This window comes from Cynoglossus semilaevis, chromosome 17 (genome assembly GCF_000523025.1).
Source record: "Cynoglossus semilaevis isolate Cse_v1.0 chromosome 17, Cse_v1.0, whole genome shotgun sequence".
NCBI classification, from domain to species: Eukaryota; Metazoa; Chordata; class Actinopteri; order Pleuronectiformes; family Cynoglossidae; genus Cynoglossus; species Cynoglossus semilaevis.
Window position 1 is genome coordinate 11451231 of NC_024323.1, and position 16886 is coordinate 11468116.

At 40.0% G+C, this 16886-nt stretch overlaps 3 protein-coding genes across 5 annotated transcripts; 2 read left to right on the top strand and 1 right to left on the bottom strand.

The window, feature by feature from the left end:
• The first annotated feature begins 648 nt into the window (after positions 1–648).
• hapstr1a (HUWE1 associated protein modifying stress responses a) lies at positions 649–7591 on the top strand. Its single transcript, XM_008330132.3, has 5 exons — positions 649–1079; positions 2061–2141; positions 2567–2634; positions 2803–3013; positions 4040–7591. The coding sequence occupies exons 1-5, from the start codon at positions 884–886 to the stop codon at positions 4354–4356; spliced, it is 873 nt and encodes a 290-aa protein (XP_008328354.1). The 5' UTR covers positions 649–883; the 3' UTR covers positions 4357–7591.
• Positions 7592–8309: 718 nt separating this feature from the next.
• dctn5 (dynactin 5) lies at positions 8310–11383 on the bottom strand. 2 transcript variants are annotated; one of them, XM_017040646.2, is made up of 6 exons: positions 11253–11383; positions 10515–10583; positions 10287–10405; positions 9832–9943; positions 9173–9275; positions 8310–9087 (listed from the first exon to the last, which is right to left on the bottom strand). In XM_017040646.2, exons 1-6 carry the CDS (start codon positions 11280–11282, stop codon positions 8990–8992), a joined length of 531 nt encoding a protein of 176 aa, XP_016896135.1. In that variant the 5' UTR covers positions 11283–11383; the 3' UTR covers positions 8310–8989. The 2 variants fall into 2 exon arrangements, with proteins under 2 accessions (XP_016896135.1, XP_008328353.1); XM_008330131.3 differs by lacking the exon at positions 11253–11383 and adding an exon at positions 10757–11031.
• Positions 11312–13351, top strand: ndufab1b (NADH:ubiquinone oxidoreductase subunit AB1b). 2 transcript variants are annotated; one of them, XM_025064277.1, is made up of 5 exons: positions 11312–11530; positions 12328–12447; positions 12566–12653; positions 12848–12963; positions 13053–13351. In XM_025064277.1, the coding sequence occupies exons 1-4, from the start codon at positions 11357–11359 to the stop codon at positions 12937–12939; spliced, it is 474 nt and encodes a 157-aa protein (XP_024920045.1). In that variant the 5' UTR covers positions 11312–11356; the 3' UTR covers positions 12940–12963; positions 13053–13351. The 2 variants fall into 2 exon arrangements, with proteins under 2 accessions (XP_024920045.1, XP_008328352.1); XM_008330130.2 differs by having other exon boundaries at positions 11313–11530; positions 13060–13351.
• The last annotated feature ends 3535 nt before the right edge of the window (positions 13352–16886 follow it).

Below are 16886 nucleotides of genomic sequence, written 5' to 3' on the forward strand. Positions count from 1 at the left end.
ATGGAAGCGGACTTGGGTCCGGAAGGCTTCAGGTTTAAGTCCACCAGCTGCCAAGTTACCACTGAGGTGCTCTGAGTAAGACACCCCACACACTGCTCCCTGGGCAGCTTAAAGCTGGCCTCTGTTCACTTTGGTGATGGGTTAAAAGCAGAGGTCACATTTGGTTGTGTGCTGTGTCACAATGAAAGTAGTCCACTTTCCATATGTTTGTTATCAACAGTCTAAATACCTCCCATGTTTAGTAATGAAAAGTAAAGTGGAGCTAGATGAATAGTGTCATTTCACACTATATTTATTTTTAATTATTGCAATTACCACTAACTACTTTTTGTTCTAATGGTTGTCCAACTTCTATTGTTGTATTTGTCCTATCACAGTTCACATAATACAAATCAACATATTGCAAGATAATAAAGCCTCAATGTAATGTTTTTCAATGAACGTTATTACATTTATTGTCATAATTTTGACAATCCTTGCAGTCTCTTGCAAGCTTTATTTGCCCGGAATTTAACCAAGATTCTTTTGTGTCAATGCTGGGACGGACATGTCTGAGACCCAATTATGTTAGGAGTATAATCTCCAGTCAGCCCAGTAGCCCAATTTAGCCAACCATTGTCGAGATTTGGACTAATGGGCGGGAGGAAGGGTACAGCACGGAAGGCTGTGTTGTATATAAACGGACGTCGGCAAATAGGAAAAACAGTAAGCGAAGCTAGTTCTTACAGATGGGGGTTGTTGTCAGGTCTGGGTTTACAGTTTATTACGATATAATGAAACTATACAGAAATTAATGATTTTTGACACAAGAACAGTTTTATAGTGTCAGATCACTCTGACTTGTAAAGGTAAGGGCGTAGTTGCCAGAGTTGTGGTGCATTAAATGGAGGAGAAGAAGGAAGACGGAGACCCGGAGATACAGGAACACGGACCCGAGCACTGGTTCTCCAAATGGGAGCGGCAGTGTTTGGCCGAGGCGGAGCAGAGGGAACTGGGCGAGGAGGAGGCCGACAACGACCAAGAAAAACTATGGCATCTCTTCCAAAACTCCGCTACAGCTGTAGCCCAGTTATATAAAGGTCTACAAGTGTTTCTTTTTTCGTCTGCCTATTCGCACATATTTTCACAAAGCCTTTGGTGAAGCCTCTGGGTCGTTTCTGAACATCCTGGTAGTTGGCTGGTAAAATGCTAACTAGCCCATGAGCTAACTCGCTAGCGAGCACATTTACATTTACAGCTGATTTTGCAATACTAAATATAGCTAGCTTGATTTTTGCCAATCTTAAAACGTCCATAAATTCAAACATTAGATTCAACTAGTTACAATTTCCAACCGGTTACAGCCAGATTGATTGGAAATAATTTGGGTTACCATAAATGCGCTTGTAAATAAACACCCTTGTTGACATCAAGTTAACAGCAGCTAACCCAGAGGTTAGCAATGCTAGTTACAAAATGGCGACGGCAACAACAACCGTAGCTACGCGACATTCCCAGATGACGGTAACATGTAAACTGTCAGTAGAACCATCTGTAGCACCGGAGTTGATTCGCTAGCAAAATAACCTTTACGTGTGTTGAGTTCAACAGTTAGCCTATTTATCTTGCCCATACCGTAGCTGCTGAGTGAGCGGTTTGTTCCACAGCGCAGCAGCAATATAATCACAAAATGGCGAGGATATTATTGGTTTTATGTTGATAATTAGTCTCTTTACTTTACCATTATATTATATGGCATTATACATCTTTGTCAATACATTTCGCTCGACTCTCTTTGACATGCCTCCGCAACTTAACTGCTGAGAAGGCAGTAAAGTTACCAGTTCTTTTTTTGCTTTTGAAACAACTGCTGAGTTGGCAGCAGTCTAACGCTGTCTTAGATATTTTGGTCAAACCCATGTCCGTGTGATTGTACATACAAGACAAAATGGCGATTGCCAATGATCTTCACCATAACCTCCAAAATCACCAGGCTGTTGTTCCTCAGACGTGTGGCTATAGGACAGGACATTAGGACATCCTAGGCTGTCATGTGTAAACTAATCATATTTTCTCCACAGACAGAGTATGCCATCAGCAGGGTCTGTCATTGTGGGTGCCATTTCAGAATGCTGCTACAGCAGTCACCAACCTTTACAAAGGTATTTAACCATATCCCTCTTCTCTCTGTCTATACTTCTTCACTTCCCAGTTATTGGGATCAGTGCTTCACTAACCATTTTAAATTTAGAGTTATGTTGTTAGAAACGGACTCATTAGCGCAGTAAATGACGGTGTCAATATCTCATTGCTTTATTTATCAAAGGGTGGGATTCTTATAGTGCAGAACAATATTGACAGGTGAGAAGTTTAAAGCAATACTGGTCATCTAGAATTGTGTGTCTAGAGTAATGGAGGCCAAAAGTTGCAAGCATGTATTCTCACAAACCATCCACCAAAAAAAACCCTAATATACAGTATATACACAGTGTAGCACCCCCCCCCCAATATACAGTATATACACAGTGTAGTAATCAATAGAATGTTTCACATAAAGTACTTCACTTTTACTGTGGTAATATTTCAGAGAGTGTGGATGCTCACCAGAGAAGCTTTGATCGGGGCATTCAGATAGGCCATCAACGACGTAATAAGGTGGGTCTGCTGCCAATGTTGGTTGGCATATTTGAGATCTTGTTTCTGGACAAGATACACATACTGTCTGGTCATTTTGGTATCATTCAGTAACTTTCATTTTAAGAAAAGAGAATACCTTTACTTACTTGAAGGGTGATCACATTCATATATGGCATTGGATTGCAGGACATGTTGGCCTGGGTGAAAAAGCGCAGGAGAACCATTCGCAGGGAGGACCTGATTAGCTTCCTGTGCGGCAAAGCACCACCACACAGGAGTAGCAGGGCCAACACTCGTCTGGCCATGGTGGCCCCCAGTCGGGCCAATTCGCCAGCTGAGACGGGCTCATCTGTGGAGGCAGATCTTCAGCCCTTCAGGGAGGCTATAGCACTTCATGGTAAGAAAGACTGACTGACAGCTGCTTGACTTATTCTGAACACATAATAAAGACATTAATTTATCACATTCGAGAACAAGTGCGTTTGTCCTCAGCTTAGTAGACTGCTGTGTGTCTCAGAGATAAGTGTTCAAGTGTTTGCCAATGGTGAAAAGAACTCGATGAGCTTGAACCAACTGTTCACACGTGCCCGTATGTGACAACAAACACTTAACTAAACTGGATTTAGCTGTTGACTGTGCAGAAATTTCCCAAAGGGAACTTCCAAGGGATAATAAAGTTATATCTATCAGACTACTACTGTTATCATGTTAATATTTTAGTTTAATTCAAACATTGAACAATTTTTGAGAGGCCATTTAAAGGTGCAGCTGTGGTTTAGGGTGGTTCATGTAGGGCATTTGTTGGTTAAGGTTACAGAAACACAAGTTCCGTCTGTGTCAGGACATTTCTGCCGGTCTTAGTCAGAGGATATATTTTGCATTTCACTTGTGTGTTGTTTGTGTAAGTGTGGGGCTTGAAGGAATTTGAGGAAGCATCACATATCATTCAGCTGCACTCTTCAGTCTTGGTAGATATGTTTTTCTGTGGCTATTGATTTGAGAAACAAGCCATTTTGTTTTACCAGACTATGCTGGTAGAGACCATCATGTGAACAGCTGGTTACACATAGTTTCTTATAACACAAAGTGTTATAAATAGTATTGCCTATTTAACAACTAAGTTTCTGTAATAAGGCTGTTAATCAAATTTTAGATTTCAATTTTGATTCAAACTGGTTTAAAAAATAATGGAATAAAAACAGGTTTCACTAAAATCTGAATGCATGTACATATCTAACCTGTGGTTGCATCATGGCTCCACTTAGCCTCATGGCATTGGATGAAGCCTTTTTTTGGAATAAGCATAATTAAAACATTTCTTGAGGATTCCAATTAAACTGCTTAGTTTGTGTCTTATCTTGCTGTCCTGGTTCTCTTGTCTGTTGCTTTTCTCACTGCTTCATCCCATTTCTCTTCTCTCCAGGTCTAAGTGGAGCCATGGCCAGCATCAGCGTGCGCTCTGGTGCTCCAGGTTCTCCCACGCATGTGAGCAGTGGTAGCAGCAATGGAGGTGGTGCTGGTGGAGGTGGTTCTTCTGGCGTGGGTCCCGTGTGCCGCAGCAGGCGTAACGGGCTTCAAGACGTCGACCTGAACACTTTCATCTCAGAGGAGATGGCACTGCATCTGGACTCTACAGGCGCTGCCTCTGCAGGTGTTGGAGGAAACAGGAAACGAAACTCCACCCAGTGTAGTGATGTCATCACAGACTCCCCAACGCACAAACGCAACAGGATGATCTGATCTGAAGCCTGGTTGTGTCCATGAGAGGGAGGGGGAGCCTTTGAAGCCAAGGCTAGGGAAGAGGGATGGGGTCACGTTGAACAGATGTGCAGAGGGACAGACAGACGGGTGGACGGACGGATGGACGGACTGTCGCCTGGATGTGCTGAACAACCCGGGCTGGAAAAAAAAGAAACTGTACTGGACTGTTAGGTCGCTTCAATCTAAGCAGATGTTGGATGAATCGTTTTCCTTGTCTCCTTTTCTGACACTAATACCACAAATCACTGCTCTGCAATCACAACATCTCATGAGTTCTTGAGAGAGTCTGTGGTCTGGTCAACATCACATACTCTGCAGACATTTCTATCCTGGAAAGGAGACGACAAAGGAACCATGGCATTGTGGGATGCAGACTGTTTCGGAAGGGTTGACTACGCACTGTGCTGCTTTACAAGTAAAAAGCCACTTGATCCTTGACACACTTGTGCACTTCACTCCTTTTAACCTCGCTCATCGTCACCCGCCACCTTAACAAGGAAGTGAGGGCCATGATCAAATCGACTCACTTGGTGAATCGAGTTGCTCGCCAAATGTTGGACCCAGTTCTGTCAAAGAAAGCAGAATGAAGTTATTCTGTGATGTCATCACAGCTCCTGGTCGATGTCGCCTGTCTGTTGGGGGAAGAAAAAACAAGTTTCCCAGTATCAGTCCATCGTTGGCAGCACTGTCCTCATGTGCTGCCTGTAACCACTCACACTTATCTGGTTACAAGACTTGATCACATGTATCTACCAATAGCAGGCTATTGATAATTGGACATAAAGATCCTATTCTCTGCAAACTATTCTGCGTCATTCATTGCTTGAGTTACTTAAACCATTTGCCATTTTTTTCTTTTGCATTTCTTTAAACCACCAGTGTTAAAACTTTGGTTAGCCACTATTTGTATTCATCTCCACCGTGTTCTTATTTGTTTGTTTTTTTGAGGATAATGAAAAGGAATAATCATCTTTGTCATTTTCTCAGACGGCCCGTTTGCTGACAGTGACACCCTCGTACCTCTTTACCCTAGATGTATTTTTAAAAGCAGCTCGTGTTTTGTGTGATTTATTCTGATAAGTTGCAATAAGAGTTTTTTTAAAGGATTTTTTTTTGCACTTAGCTTTCACTTGTTACACATGCAAACAAAATCGGCTCTTCCATAGTATCTCAGTTGTAGCCTTGTCCAGCCCTACACAGGCCCTGCTTATGGCCTGTTTGCACATGAATTATCTGTTGGTGCTCAGAAAAATAAAAGTAAACTTGGAAACAGACCAGAAAGGAGATCTTCTGCACACCTGCTTCTTCTTTCTCAGGTTTCAGTTCAGGTCTGAGGGATTTTTTTTTTTTTTTTTGCATGTGGGCCCGGGTTGTTTTAAAAAAAAAAAAAAAGGGGGGAGTTTAGCTCCCGTCTGATGAATAATTTGACTTACTGGTCGATAATCTGTGCTGCAGAGGAAGCACAAATCGCAAAATGATCTTGTTAAGGCAGCGTTTCTCAACAGACATCCAAAATATTTGGTCGTCCAGTGGACGCAGGCCACTGGGTCACTGAGCTACAGCATTGGATTGGCTGTTGGGAAAAACTGCTCTTTGTATAAGGGGTGTGTGCATTAATAAGATGTGAATGGTATTTGTTTTTTTAACTTGGTACAGGATGATGCAACTCCACTTGTTTCATTATTGAAATAGTTGTTGCCTTCCATTCGTCTGTAAGAGCAGGAAACACTGATATCACACGAGCTGCAAATGCCAGTAAACAACAGTTTTTAAAAAAATTATATATATATATATATGAACCTGTGTATATATTGAATTATAATTAACAAATGATTATTGAAATTAAATCATATTGGGATTTGGAGTGAAGATGCCCAAGTGTTGAAAATACTGTTCTTATTTTGCATAAAAATTGTAAAAATAAACAACCCAAAAGTGTAGAAACTGAATCCTGATTAATGGCGCAAATCATTGATGTGATCTAAGTTCTTAACTAATAATTGTATATATTTGCAATAGTGCAATGCCGCATTAGTGATACACAAATGGACGCGTGTACAAAGCAGACCAGTTGTGAGACGCCAGTGTTTCCTGCTCTTTTTACACCTTTTTTTTTTGCTTTGTTCGCTCTGCTTGACTTTTTTCTTTTTTAAACCTGGACAGTAGTTTTGTTTAGTTGTGTAAAGCATGCCAGATTTTAAAATTCTGTTACATATTGGTCACAGAGTTCTGTTCTTTTGCCTACAAGCTTAGCTATTATTTTCACACACAGACTTGTATATGAAAACACATACTTGCTGATCAGAGAACTAGAAATATTTAAATTGAAATTTGCTGATTCTGTTTGACACTGTCTGATGGTATGGTTAAAGAAAAATCAGTTTTCATGGCTATTGGGTTGATAAGATGTTTACTGTACGGAAGAAAAGCTAATGCTTACGAGCGAGTGCTCATTAGGTTCACACAATGCAAAGTCGGGAGAATAATGTGAAGATGGAAGTGACTTTTCTGGTTGTGTCTAAAGTAATTCATTTATTATCCAGAGGTTTTCAACAAGTGCTACGAAGTGACATGCTTTGTTGTAGCCTACGAACTCACTGTTTTCTCACAATTTAATCTTTTTAAGCACTTGAGATGTCAAGAGAACCGGCTGCAGATGAAGTTAAATCCCTAATTGGCATCGGTTTCTCTGGTGACTTAAACCAAACTGCGTTGAGCCACAAATTAGTAGTTCTAAACTCGCCAGTGTTTCTCTGACTTTAGAGAGAAGATGAGAAGCCTCCACTAAACCTGAACTCTTGACTACCAACAGGACAGTTCTCCAAAGGCTCGAGGAGAGTTTGGCCATGAGCAGCACGGTGCTGTTTACCCTTCCCATGATAATTGTTTCAGTTGCACCCCCCATCTTTATTCTTTCGTCACAAGAAAGGGAATTTTTGCCCTGTGTTTTCCTTTCCTTGTTTTAAGCCAATCGCTGGCCTTCATTTATGATGTTTCCAAAAAGGCTGACTCATGCCATATGTCTCTGGAGCCAACACTATTATTATTATTAGCTGTTTCTTGCTACTTATTTGTTTTAAAAGGAAATAAATGGCTAATCTATATACTAAACATTTAATTGTTGGTATGATATGTGGTTCACATTGTAAACGAAAATAAACCATTGAGTTGCGATCGGATGGACTGTGGTTCATTAAAAAAAGTTAAAATATAACACGCGACTGTTGAGTGTTTTTATAGGGTTTGGGAATACGGGCTTTAAATAATATCAACGCGCATCACTACAGACAAACGCAGAAGAAAATCCTTACTTTGAGTGGACGTTACTTTTAGGCTCATCAACCACTGGGTGGTGCTAAAGGGTAAGAAACTTATAGATGGGTAGAAACCAAACAGCTGAGATCGATCGCTTTGTGGTTGCGTCAATAAAGGTTTTTTTTTCTGAAGCACAGGACACAGCCCACAACATTTACAGTCTCTGTGGGTTTAAAGAAGACGAAGTTGAAAGTAATTGATTGATTTTTGCATGTATTGTCATAGCGACTGAAAGAGTAGGATCTCATATCGCTTTGTGGTTGCGTCAATAAAGGTAAGGAAAGGAAAGGACTAGGATCTCACACCCTGACTAAGCTAAAAACACATTTAAGTCACATTTCACAAGTGATATTTTTATGCTGCCTGGCGGCTGTAGAACTCGTCTTATCTACTTACTGCATTTGTCCAAGATGAGTCCGTTTGTCAGAGAGTCTGCAGCAAAAACTGTTCATATATGGCTGAAATAAAGGATAATTCTATAAATAAATCATTCAACTCAAACAACAAAATGTTGTCACAAAATGTATAACAATGTCAGTCATTATTTTCAAAGGATGTAAAATTAAACTTATACATATACAACATATACAATAACAAAGAAAGTCCGGCTCACTGTGTTCATTTTAAATTTTTTATATTTATTATTTTGCTTCACTAATTGAGATTGCGCCACTGAATACTGCAATGTTTTCACAATATAAACAAGTGTCACAACTGAACAGTATATTGTTGTAGACTTGATTAAACATAATAAAAACATGGCTGAAGAAAATGATATCACATTGGCCAGTAAGTGTGAGAGAAGCTAAGCATTTAAATAGAATGACAATTAGGAAAAAAAAAAAGTCTTCATCTACTCAACTTTGATGTTGTAAGGACTTGTGGACAGGAACAAAGCTCTGATGCAGCCAACATCCTCAAACATTACTGTTGTTTTTGGTCCACCAGTGTCTTCAAAGGGTTGTATTACACTTTCTCTTTCGACCTTCTGTTCCATCACTGCTTCACCACCTCCTCGCTTTCACCTGCTGCTGCTGCTGATGTTGCTGCTACAAGAACCAAAACTGCCCACACAAGGCCTTGGGTTGTGCACAGTTTATAAAAAAAGATGCAAAAATGAGCTCAAACCCAGAGCAACTGTTCTCATATGCAGAGAAAGTTGAGAACATGGGGAGGTGAAGAACAAAAGGTAGAAAACACGCAGAGTCCATTTCAGTCTTAGTGTCAGAATCCAACCCTGACCTGATATCAACAGTAAAGGGTTGGGACCCTGCTGAGGGTTGTTCAAGTGCAGGACTCAGATCTGACTGAGGGGCAGGAACTTCTGGTAGTAGCTCTTGGTCACGTCAATCATCAGATCCTGTGTGCATTCGGGGAGTTCACCTGAAAACAGACCTAAGAAGCAAAGACAAAAGCAGTTGAAGACATTAGGATGGATGAGGAGTATGACAGGGTCAGGTGTTGGTTCCATGGCACTGACCTGGACATCCAGAGAAGACGGTGAATGGCGGAACCACTGTTTCAGGAGGAAGCACAGTGTTGTCTAAGATCTTACAGCAGTCCTTCAGCACACAGCGACGACCCTGAGTGGACCGTGGGCAAGAAAAAAAAGTTTCATGAAGTTGTTAAGTTGTCTAAAGCTAAAGGCTCAACGTTCTATATACAATTAATGTACACCAGAGGTGGCCAAACATTTGACACGACAGATCAGTTTCAAGAAATCATTCTTTAAAAAAAAAAAACAGCACAAAAATAAATGATCCAGGTCATAATCAATTTTCCTTTCTTGATTTAACAAGTGCCTTATCATGTCAAGACACCTTTGTTTGCTCCTCCATTACTTAAAATACTTTTCCTTAACTGATAATCAATTACATGCATGGATATGATCTTGTTTAAATGCTGCAATAGAGACCAAAAATGTTGGTTTTTCAAACAAAAAAAACAAAACATTGAGAGTTTGACATTCGTGAAAAACAACTTCACTGCCACTGTCAGCAGTAGCAGCAACTAATTCACCCCAGGCAAACAAAGACACTGACTTCATTCAGTTCAGCTAGCGTTTGTTAAAAGGAATCTGATCACATGTGGAACGTTTTCCTTCACCTCTCAGTGAAATCCTATTTAAATTTCACTCACAATGACACAGTTCTTGCCGATGTGGACATAAGATCCGATTTGTGCCGCGTTGACCACACAGTCCTCCTCGATGAAAACGTGGTCTCCGATGTGCAGAGGGAAGAAGGCCACACTAAGGAGGCAGATAAATAGGCAATTTATTTCTTGAAATTGAACTTGATATTGGCAATTTTTCCAGACCTAAATAAACACACAAAACAAAAAAGAAACCAGTAAAATCCATGTTTGCATTTTGACACAATCTTTGAACATGCTGCTATCACATATTCCTTGGATATTGGGATATTTCCCAAAACGTAACATTCGCACATTTTATGCTTCTACATGTGAGTAACATTACCGACATAATCACAATGTGGTTTAATCTTGAATAAAATAATAAATATCAGGGTTGATATTTTAAACCCGGAATTTATTAACTGCTGCAATAACGACGTGAGAAAAATACACTTTACCCTTTGCTGAATTTTTTAAAAGGTGGCCGAATAACACTGCGACTTTTCACTACACAGTGTCTGCCCACTCTGACGTTTGCCAGGTCTCCTCTGATGATGCAGTCATTCATGACAATTGTCTGAAAGAGAGAAACAGCCAAGAGACGAACATGATGAGACATTTACATTAGCCGTTAAAATGACAGCCAATTATGTGTATTAGTATATATTGGTATATTGTTTTCTTACCTTTCCATTAAGGACGATATTTTGACTCCCACACAACACCGACTGTCTGCTTACTTTGTTGCCAGAAGCCTGAAGTTAAAAGTATCCAAATTATTATTGTTGTTGCTGGTAGCATCATAATTTACACGAACCGTTGGTGTTTTATTTAATGAATGCCCAACGCCCTATTGAGCATTAGCTACAGGCTAACAAAATAGCAACCAGTCTTTTTTGCTAAAAACAGCCCATTAGAAACTTCTTACCGTCTCAATGTACTCCGCTTTGTTGTAGAGTATTTCAGACAACTCCATGGTTACGTGACTACTTAACTTTATCCAGCCAGTTGTTGGTAATATACTAAATAAAACACTATCAAATGTAGCTGTTTACGCGTTCCTCTCTGCTGTCAGCCGACTGTGATGAATTGCTTGTCAGACATTGTGAGCTGAGAACCAAATTATCGATATTGATTTTAAACAATATATTCAAGCTTTATCAGTTGAAACATCCTAATAACTGTATTACAACACCACCATTACAGTTAAATCAATCGCTCGAATATAGAACTGCACTATGAAAACTAAACAAATTCGATTTGGCACTTTTTCTGCACTTGATTACTCTTCCCTGGCCAAACGGATGTCATCGTCGCTTGCGAAACACATTTTTAAATTAATAAACTTACATTTCCATGTGCATACTGGTAACTCATATTAAACTAATCAATTATAAGTTTAAATTAAGAAAAAGAAAGCTTACACAAATAACACAGGACTTTGCTGGGCGCATGCGTATAGGCAGCGCTTCCTTGACCCTGTTTCTCCTTCGCTTTGCATGCTGGGAAGCAGTCACTCTTCTCCGTCATGGCGGCTCGTGTCCTGTTGCAGTGTGCCCGCTCGCTCGCCCGGCCCTCGCTGAGGCTCAGCTCTGGAAGCTTGGCAACCAGAGCCGCTGTTGCTGCACCGACAGCAGCCCTTCGCCGGCCCGTGTCCTTCGCCGCAGACAGCCGGAGGACGCGGTGGCTTGTCCAGAGCCGGGTGAGCCATTCAACCGTCGTGGCCTAGCGCTTAAGCTGTGACCTACTGACGTCTTTCAAATCTGTCCGTCTCACCTTTAACAATTAAGGCTCTTTGCAACACCTGTGGTGTGGATTATTGCGGTAGTGAAAATCATCAGTGTTCCACCCCCCCCAAAAATCCCACCAATAATCTCGTATATTCGTTTTAAAAAACAGGCGTGTTTTGCAGAAGGCTAACCAGCTAAGCTAACAAAGTTATTGGACTTAATGACACTTAATGATGAGTGTTGTTGTTAATGACGAAATTCTTAGTATTCTATGTTGATTATTATTTAACACGTCAGATAAGCATACTGCGGAAATGCTTTTTATATTATTTTCTGCAGTAGTTTGAATGTTTTGTTTAACGACAGACATCTGTATGTTTAGAAACAAATTTTAGCAATCTAGCTTTTTTAATGCAAAGTTTTGATTACATTTAGGATTGAAATATTATTCTTAAAAATTCTGTTAGTATCCCAAGCCAATGCCTTCATGTAGCAATATATTTATCCTTTGAAAAATATGATTCTACAGAATGCACTCTGTCAGAAAAAGATCTTGTTTTGCATGTGAGCATTAATTCATTATTAGCTGCAAAGCAAACAAAGGTGGAAAAGTAGCTAAGTAGCATTTAAGAACCCTAAATCACAGATGCTTTTGTAACATTTCTTGTTGCTAACAGCAAAACAATTTAGTAGCATTGAGGTGAAGCTGTGCCCACAGCACCCTACACAGTTCCATTAAGTCATTGTACCTCTTCCTTCTCCTCCTCAGGTCTCATCGGTGGGTATTTTGTGCCGACATTATGGAGATCTTCCCCCACTCACCATAGAGGACATCAGAGAACGCGTGCTTTATGTGCTTAAACTCTACGACAAGATAAGTCCAGAGATGGTAAGAGTCAGTGTCGGAACAAGTAAAGAGAAAAATTAGTCACACATCGGTGAACGTACATATCATTTTATTGGTAATTTTAAGAAGTTAAAGTAAATAACAAAAACCATCTCCACAGCTTCAGCAAAACTCCCACTTCATGAAAGACCTGGGTTTAGACAGCTTGGACCAGGTGGAGATTATAATGGCTATGGAGGACGAGTTTGGTGAGTCAGAAATTTAGGATCAACTTGGTCAATTCTACGCATTAAAAAAATCTGTAAATCCAGGGTTGTATATGTTGAAATTAAAAAAAGATTTTTTAGCTCATGATAGTTTATTTCTAAGCATTTTCATAAATGTTCTCGTCTTAATAAACCCTTCTTTTAAAGGAACTCACTGGACTTTTTGTTGCTGTTAGGTTTTGAGATTCCAGATGGAGAAGCAGAGAAGTTGATGACCCCTGAGGAGATTGTACAGTACATCTCAGACAAACAGGATGTTTATGAGTAACCTGTCCTCCAGCTCACTTCACCGGTGAGTTACTCAGTGTCTGTACCACTTCATTTAAAGCCATTTTTCGTTTGTTGCAGCTTCGCTGTCTATAAAAGTTTCTTTATCCTTATTTTTCAGAGCTGTTGACCCCAATGTGATGCACACAGGAAGTGAAGCAGACGGCCACTAATTACAAATCCCACTTCCTCCACATCAGATGTTCTCTGTTGCAGCATTGTTGGTGTCGGCTGCATTATTTTGTGTTAATCTGTATTTAAGTGACCATGTGCTCTGGGAGCTTAGAGACAATACAAAAATATTCCTGAAAGGTTCAAACAGGATTCTGACTTTTTTTTTCTTCAGCTCCGTACTGTGGTTCCTATGTATAATTTCTCATGAGTAATACGTCAATAAAAACAAACTATGTGTAGTCATGTAGTCAAGTGTGATGTTTAAGTCTTACAAACAAAAGTCTACAATCATCACATTGTTCCTCTGAAGTTGGATGTATTTGCATTGATGAAACTTAACTTTAGCTTTCATTGGCACAACTAATTTAAAAACTACATTTAAATGCATCAAGAGTAAAAACAGCAACCTGAACACCTGCTGCTCACCAATACTGAACTTAAAGTATTTTTTCCCACAACAGAAAAAAAATCATCAATCCAGACAGAACGGTGAAAAGACTGCTACAGAGAGTGGATTCTGGAGGAATTTGGCAAACATCAAAAACATTTAAATATTAACACAAAACTTTTCTCCTATTTAAGTCACAACAAAGGCCTCTGTGATAATTTGTCTTCAAAGAGCCTCTAAGCAGTAAAATACATTTAAACATTGGAGAAAAGATTTGTAAATTTTAAATTAGAAATAATCTTACAGTAATCTTGAAAACCATTCCTTTCAGATTTTTCCAAAAACATATGGAGGCAGAGATCAAATTAGCCAATCACAAAACAGCAACTGCACACGTCTGTGGTAGAGACGACCTGATAAACTTTATTCTGACGTTAAGTCCTAATTATTAAAAGCAGACATTCTAAAAACAAAAAACAAAAACCCCATTAAACTAATTTAAATGGCTATGACCCCAAGCAATATCACTGCACCTGCCAAGGGTACCCACCCCATATTTTTGCAACAACTGGGTTAAGGGATGTCTGTATTAAACAGATTCAGGCAATCTGAAAACAAAAAACTGCACAAAAAGGCCTGAGAGAATAGTCTGACCTTTGACCCTTAAGGTAATTTCTATGTTAATGTGACAGTGGTCATCACATGTGACATTTGATGGGAGTGTTGGAGAAAGAACGAGTCGATGACACGACCACACAGTCATTGTTAGTCTTTTATTGAGGGTTGTACCCAAGTTATACAGCTTTGTATGTTGGCTGCAGGAGCCAGAAGGTTACAAACAGTAATCAGTTTACGAGTACAGCCAACAGAAGACCTACTACCTACTACTCTACACCTTAGTACAGACTCTCATAAGAGCACTAAAATCCAGAAAAATAAGGAGAAAAAAAAAAAAACAGAACAAACCAAGACAAAAGGAAGGAGAATAAAGAAGTAAATGAAACCAAGGAGACAGACAGCATCAGAGGAGACATTCATTATTAGAGCACACTGGAGTTGGTTTTTCTATACCTTGTAATATCAGGCGACTTCATTTTTTGTCAAATTTTCTTTTTATACCCATACAAATAAAGATTGTCCTTCAAAAAGTGCAGTTTCCCACGAAGTTTAAGATAAAATTCTTTGATGACCCGAGGAAGACGTTTGAAAATAAAAAGTTACTTCCTGTTTTTTTTTGTTTGTTTGTTTATTTGCGAGAGGAAGACGCGTCTCCCTCGTCGGTTATAGACACGGTACGTTGGTTTTTTTTTGTTGTTTTGTTGATATTGTCATATATTCTATAGTTTTCAACAGTCTCCCGAAGCGATGTGCATAATAGGTTTTACAGGTGATCCCACTACACGCTGTGGATTGATAGAATCTCTCTCTCTCTATATAAAAAAAACATTGTAGTTGTGTAAAATTTGCACTTTCACCAGCCTCGCGCTCCTCGGCTCGTGGCAGAAGGAGACGAGTGGCGACGAGAAACAAATGGACTTTGCAAATCTTGACCTCTCCTGCTACAACTGGCCCGGCGTGTGCTGGGCAATAAAGGTAATCATCATTAATATCATTATTATTTGTACTAGCCGTACGATTTAACAATGGCACAACACGTTTGAGGGATATTATTGGGAATCCCCGTCACCTTTGCCCCCCCCCCCCGGTCCCACCCCCATTTTTGGGAATTTTTTTTTTAATTCAAACAAAGCAAAAACAAAATAAAAACCCAAGGTGGACATGGAAGCCTGGGTTCAACACTCCATCTTTGTGCTGGTTAGACTAAAGCTTTTCAGGGTTTGTTTGTGTGTGTATTCATACTAAATGTAGAATGACAAACGACAGCAGGTTCTCACAGTTTTTGTGTGTGTTTTTTTCTTCTTTTTTTGTTAGTTTTTTTTTTTTTTTTTTAACGTTTTGTTTGTTGTGTTTACAAAAAAAAAAAAGCCTTTGCGTTTTTGATCCTACTGTAGGAAGGAGCCGCTGGGTGTGTGTTACGACATGATATAGCATTTGCTCACAGGATAGTTAAGTCAAGAGAGAAGAAAAAAAAACATAGAAAAGAAAAGGAAAAAAAAGAAAACCACAAAATCACATTTCTTTTTCTTAAATATTAAAAAGTAGTAGAGTATAACCAGCCAGCCTCCCTCCTAATCCCTCTCCTCTTTCCTCACTTCCTTCCTCTCTCATCTGGCTCTGTTGGGAAGCTGCTTGGCAGCCCTGGGGATTGTACATTGCTCGTGGTGGTTTTCACTTACTGAAAATAGTTTTTCCTCACATCATCCTTTTGCAAATGACATTTTCTTCAAGCATTTTAACATTGTCCAGCTATTTTTGTTTTTAAATACACACAGACACACGGCAATAATCAAGAAAATAAGAAAAAGGAAGAAAAAAAAGAAGAAACAATATAAATTATCGATCCCTTTCCTTCCCTCTCACCCTCCCTCCTCAATTTGGCATGATACTGTGTTTGAACATACAGTTTTGTGTACAAGACTGGGGGTTTTGCAATAAGAAAAAGGAAGACACACACACACACACTCACACATAGACACACACACACATCTAGCAATAGACGAAACAAGAGAGAAAACGTCAGATCAAAAACTGGGAACCAATGAAAAAGTGAACGTCAGTAAAAGGCGTTTTTTACGGACGCTGCTCGTCCCTTCTCTAACAGCAGAACAACTCTGCCTCCTGAACTGCCTGATCTGGGGTCAGGTTTTGTTCCAAAGACTCTGAGGCCAGACACAGCTTCTCATGCGTCACATAGCGCTAAAGGGGAGGAGCACTTCCACCGTCAGAAAGAGTAAAGTGATTTCAAGGAAAAAAAAAAGGAAATATATAAGTATTTTAGCGTTCAACTGTCTCCAGCCCTGTCAGTTTGGTTTCTCCTCTCCTCTAGTAAAGTGTAGGAGCAGGAGAAGGGAGCAGCGCTGACCGTGGACAAGTCAACTAGGAGGGCAAACACAACGCTGTGTCCCAGTGGAGCCGGGCGGAAGAAGGTGATCACAGGTCACATCTCCAGGCCCGAGTCACGGCGGGAAAAAAATAAAAACAAACTAGAAAGCTTTGCTTTGTTCAGTCATCCTCAGGGTGCTGCCGTCCGTCACCATGACAACCAGGTGATGGACAGAAGCGTAGCAGAATACTTCAAATCTAATACAACATTGTGCAGGGGCCACTCACTCTGACTTTTCAGCACGTTTGAGGCTGTCGCTTCACCTTTTTGAACCGTTTCAACAGCTACCTTCACACGGACTGACCAACAAAGTTATTATTGAGTAAAGCACCATCTTCACTGATCACCAGCATCCAGGCACACACACACACACAATCCTGGA

Excerpts from the sequence above, each read along its gene's own strand:
- hapstr1a (XM_008330132.3), top strand. The coding sequence starts at position 884 with ATGGAGGAGAAGAAGGAAGACGGAGACCCGGAGATACAGGAACACGGA. Across the intron at positions 2,635-2,802 it reads GCCATCAACGACGTAATAAG|GACATGTTGGCCTGGGTGAA; the intron begins GTGGGTCTGCTG and ends ATTGGATTGCAG. Across the intron at positions 3,014-4,039 it reads GGAGGCTATAGCACTTCATG|GTCTAAGTGGAGCCATGGCC; the intron begins GTAAGAAAGACT and ends TCTTCTCTCCAG.
- ndufab1b (XM_025064277.1), top strand. The coding sequence starts at position 11,357 with ATGGCGGCTCGTGTCCTGTTGCAGTGTGCCCGCTCGCTCGCCCGGCCC. Across the intron at positions 11,531-12,327 it reads GGTGGCTTGTCCAGAGCCGG|GTCTCATCGGTGGGTATTTT; the intron begins GTGAGCCATTCA and ends TCTCCTCCTCAG. Across the intron at positions 12,654-12,847 it reads GGCTATGGAGGACGAGTTTG|GTTTTGAGATTCCAGATGGA; the intron begins GTGAGTCAGAAA and ends TGTTGCTGTTAG.
- dctn5 (XM_008330131.3), bottom strand. The coding sequence starts at position 10,804 with ATGGAGTTGTCTGAAATACTCTACAACAAAGCGGAGTACATTGAGACG. Across the intron at positions 10,584-10,756 it reads AAGCGGAGTACATTGAGACG|GCTTCTGGCAACAAAGTAAG; the intron begins GTAAGAAGTTTC and ends TTTTAACTTCAG. Across the intron at positions 9,944-10,286 it reads TTTAAAAAATTCAGCAAAGG|TGTGGCCTTCTTCCCTCTGC; the intron begins GTAAAGTGTATT and ends CTGCCTCCTTAG.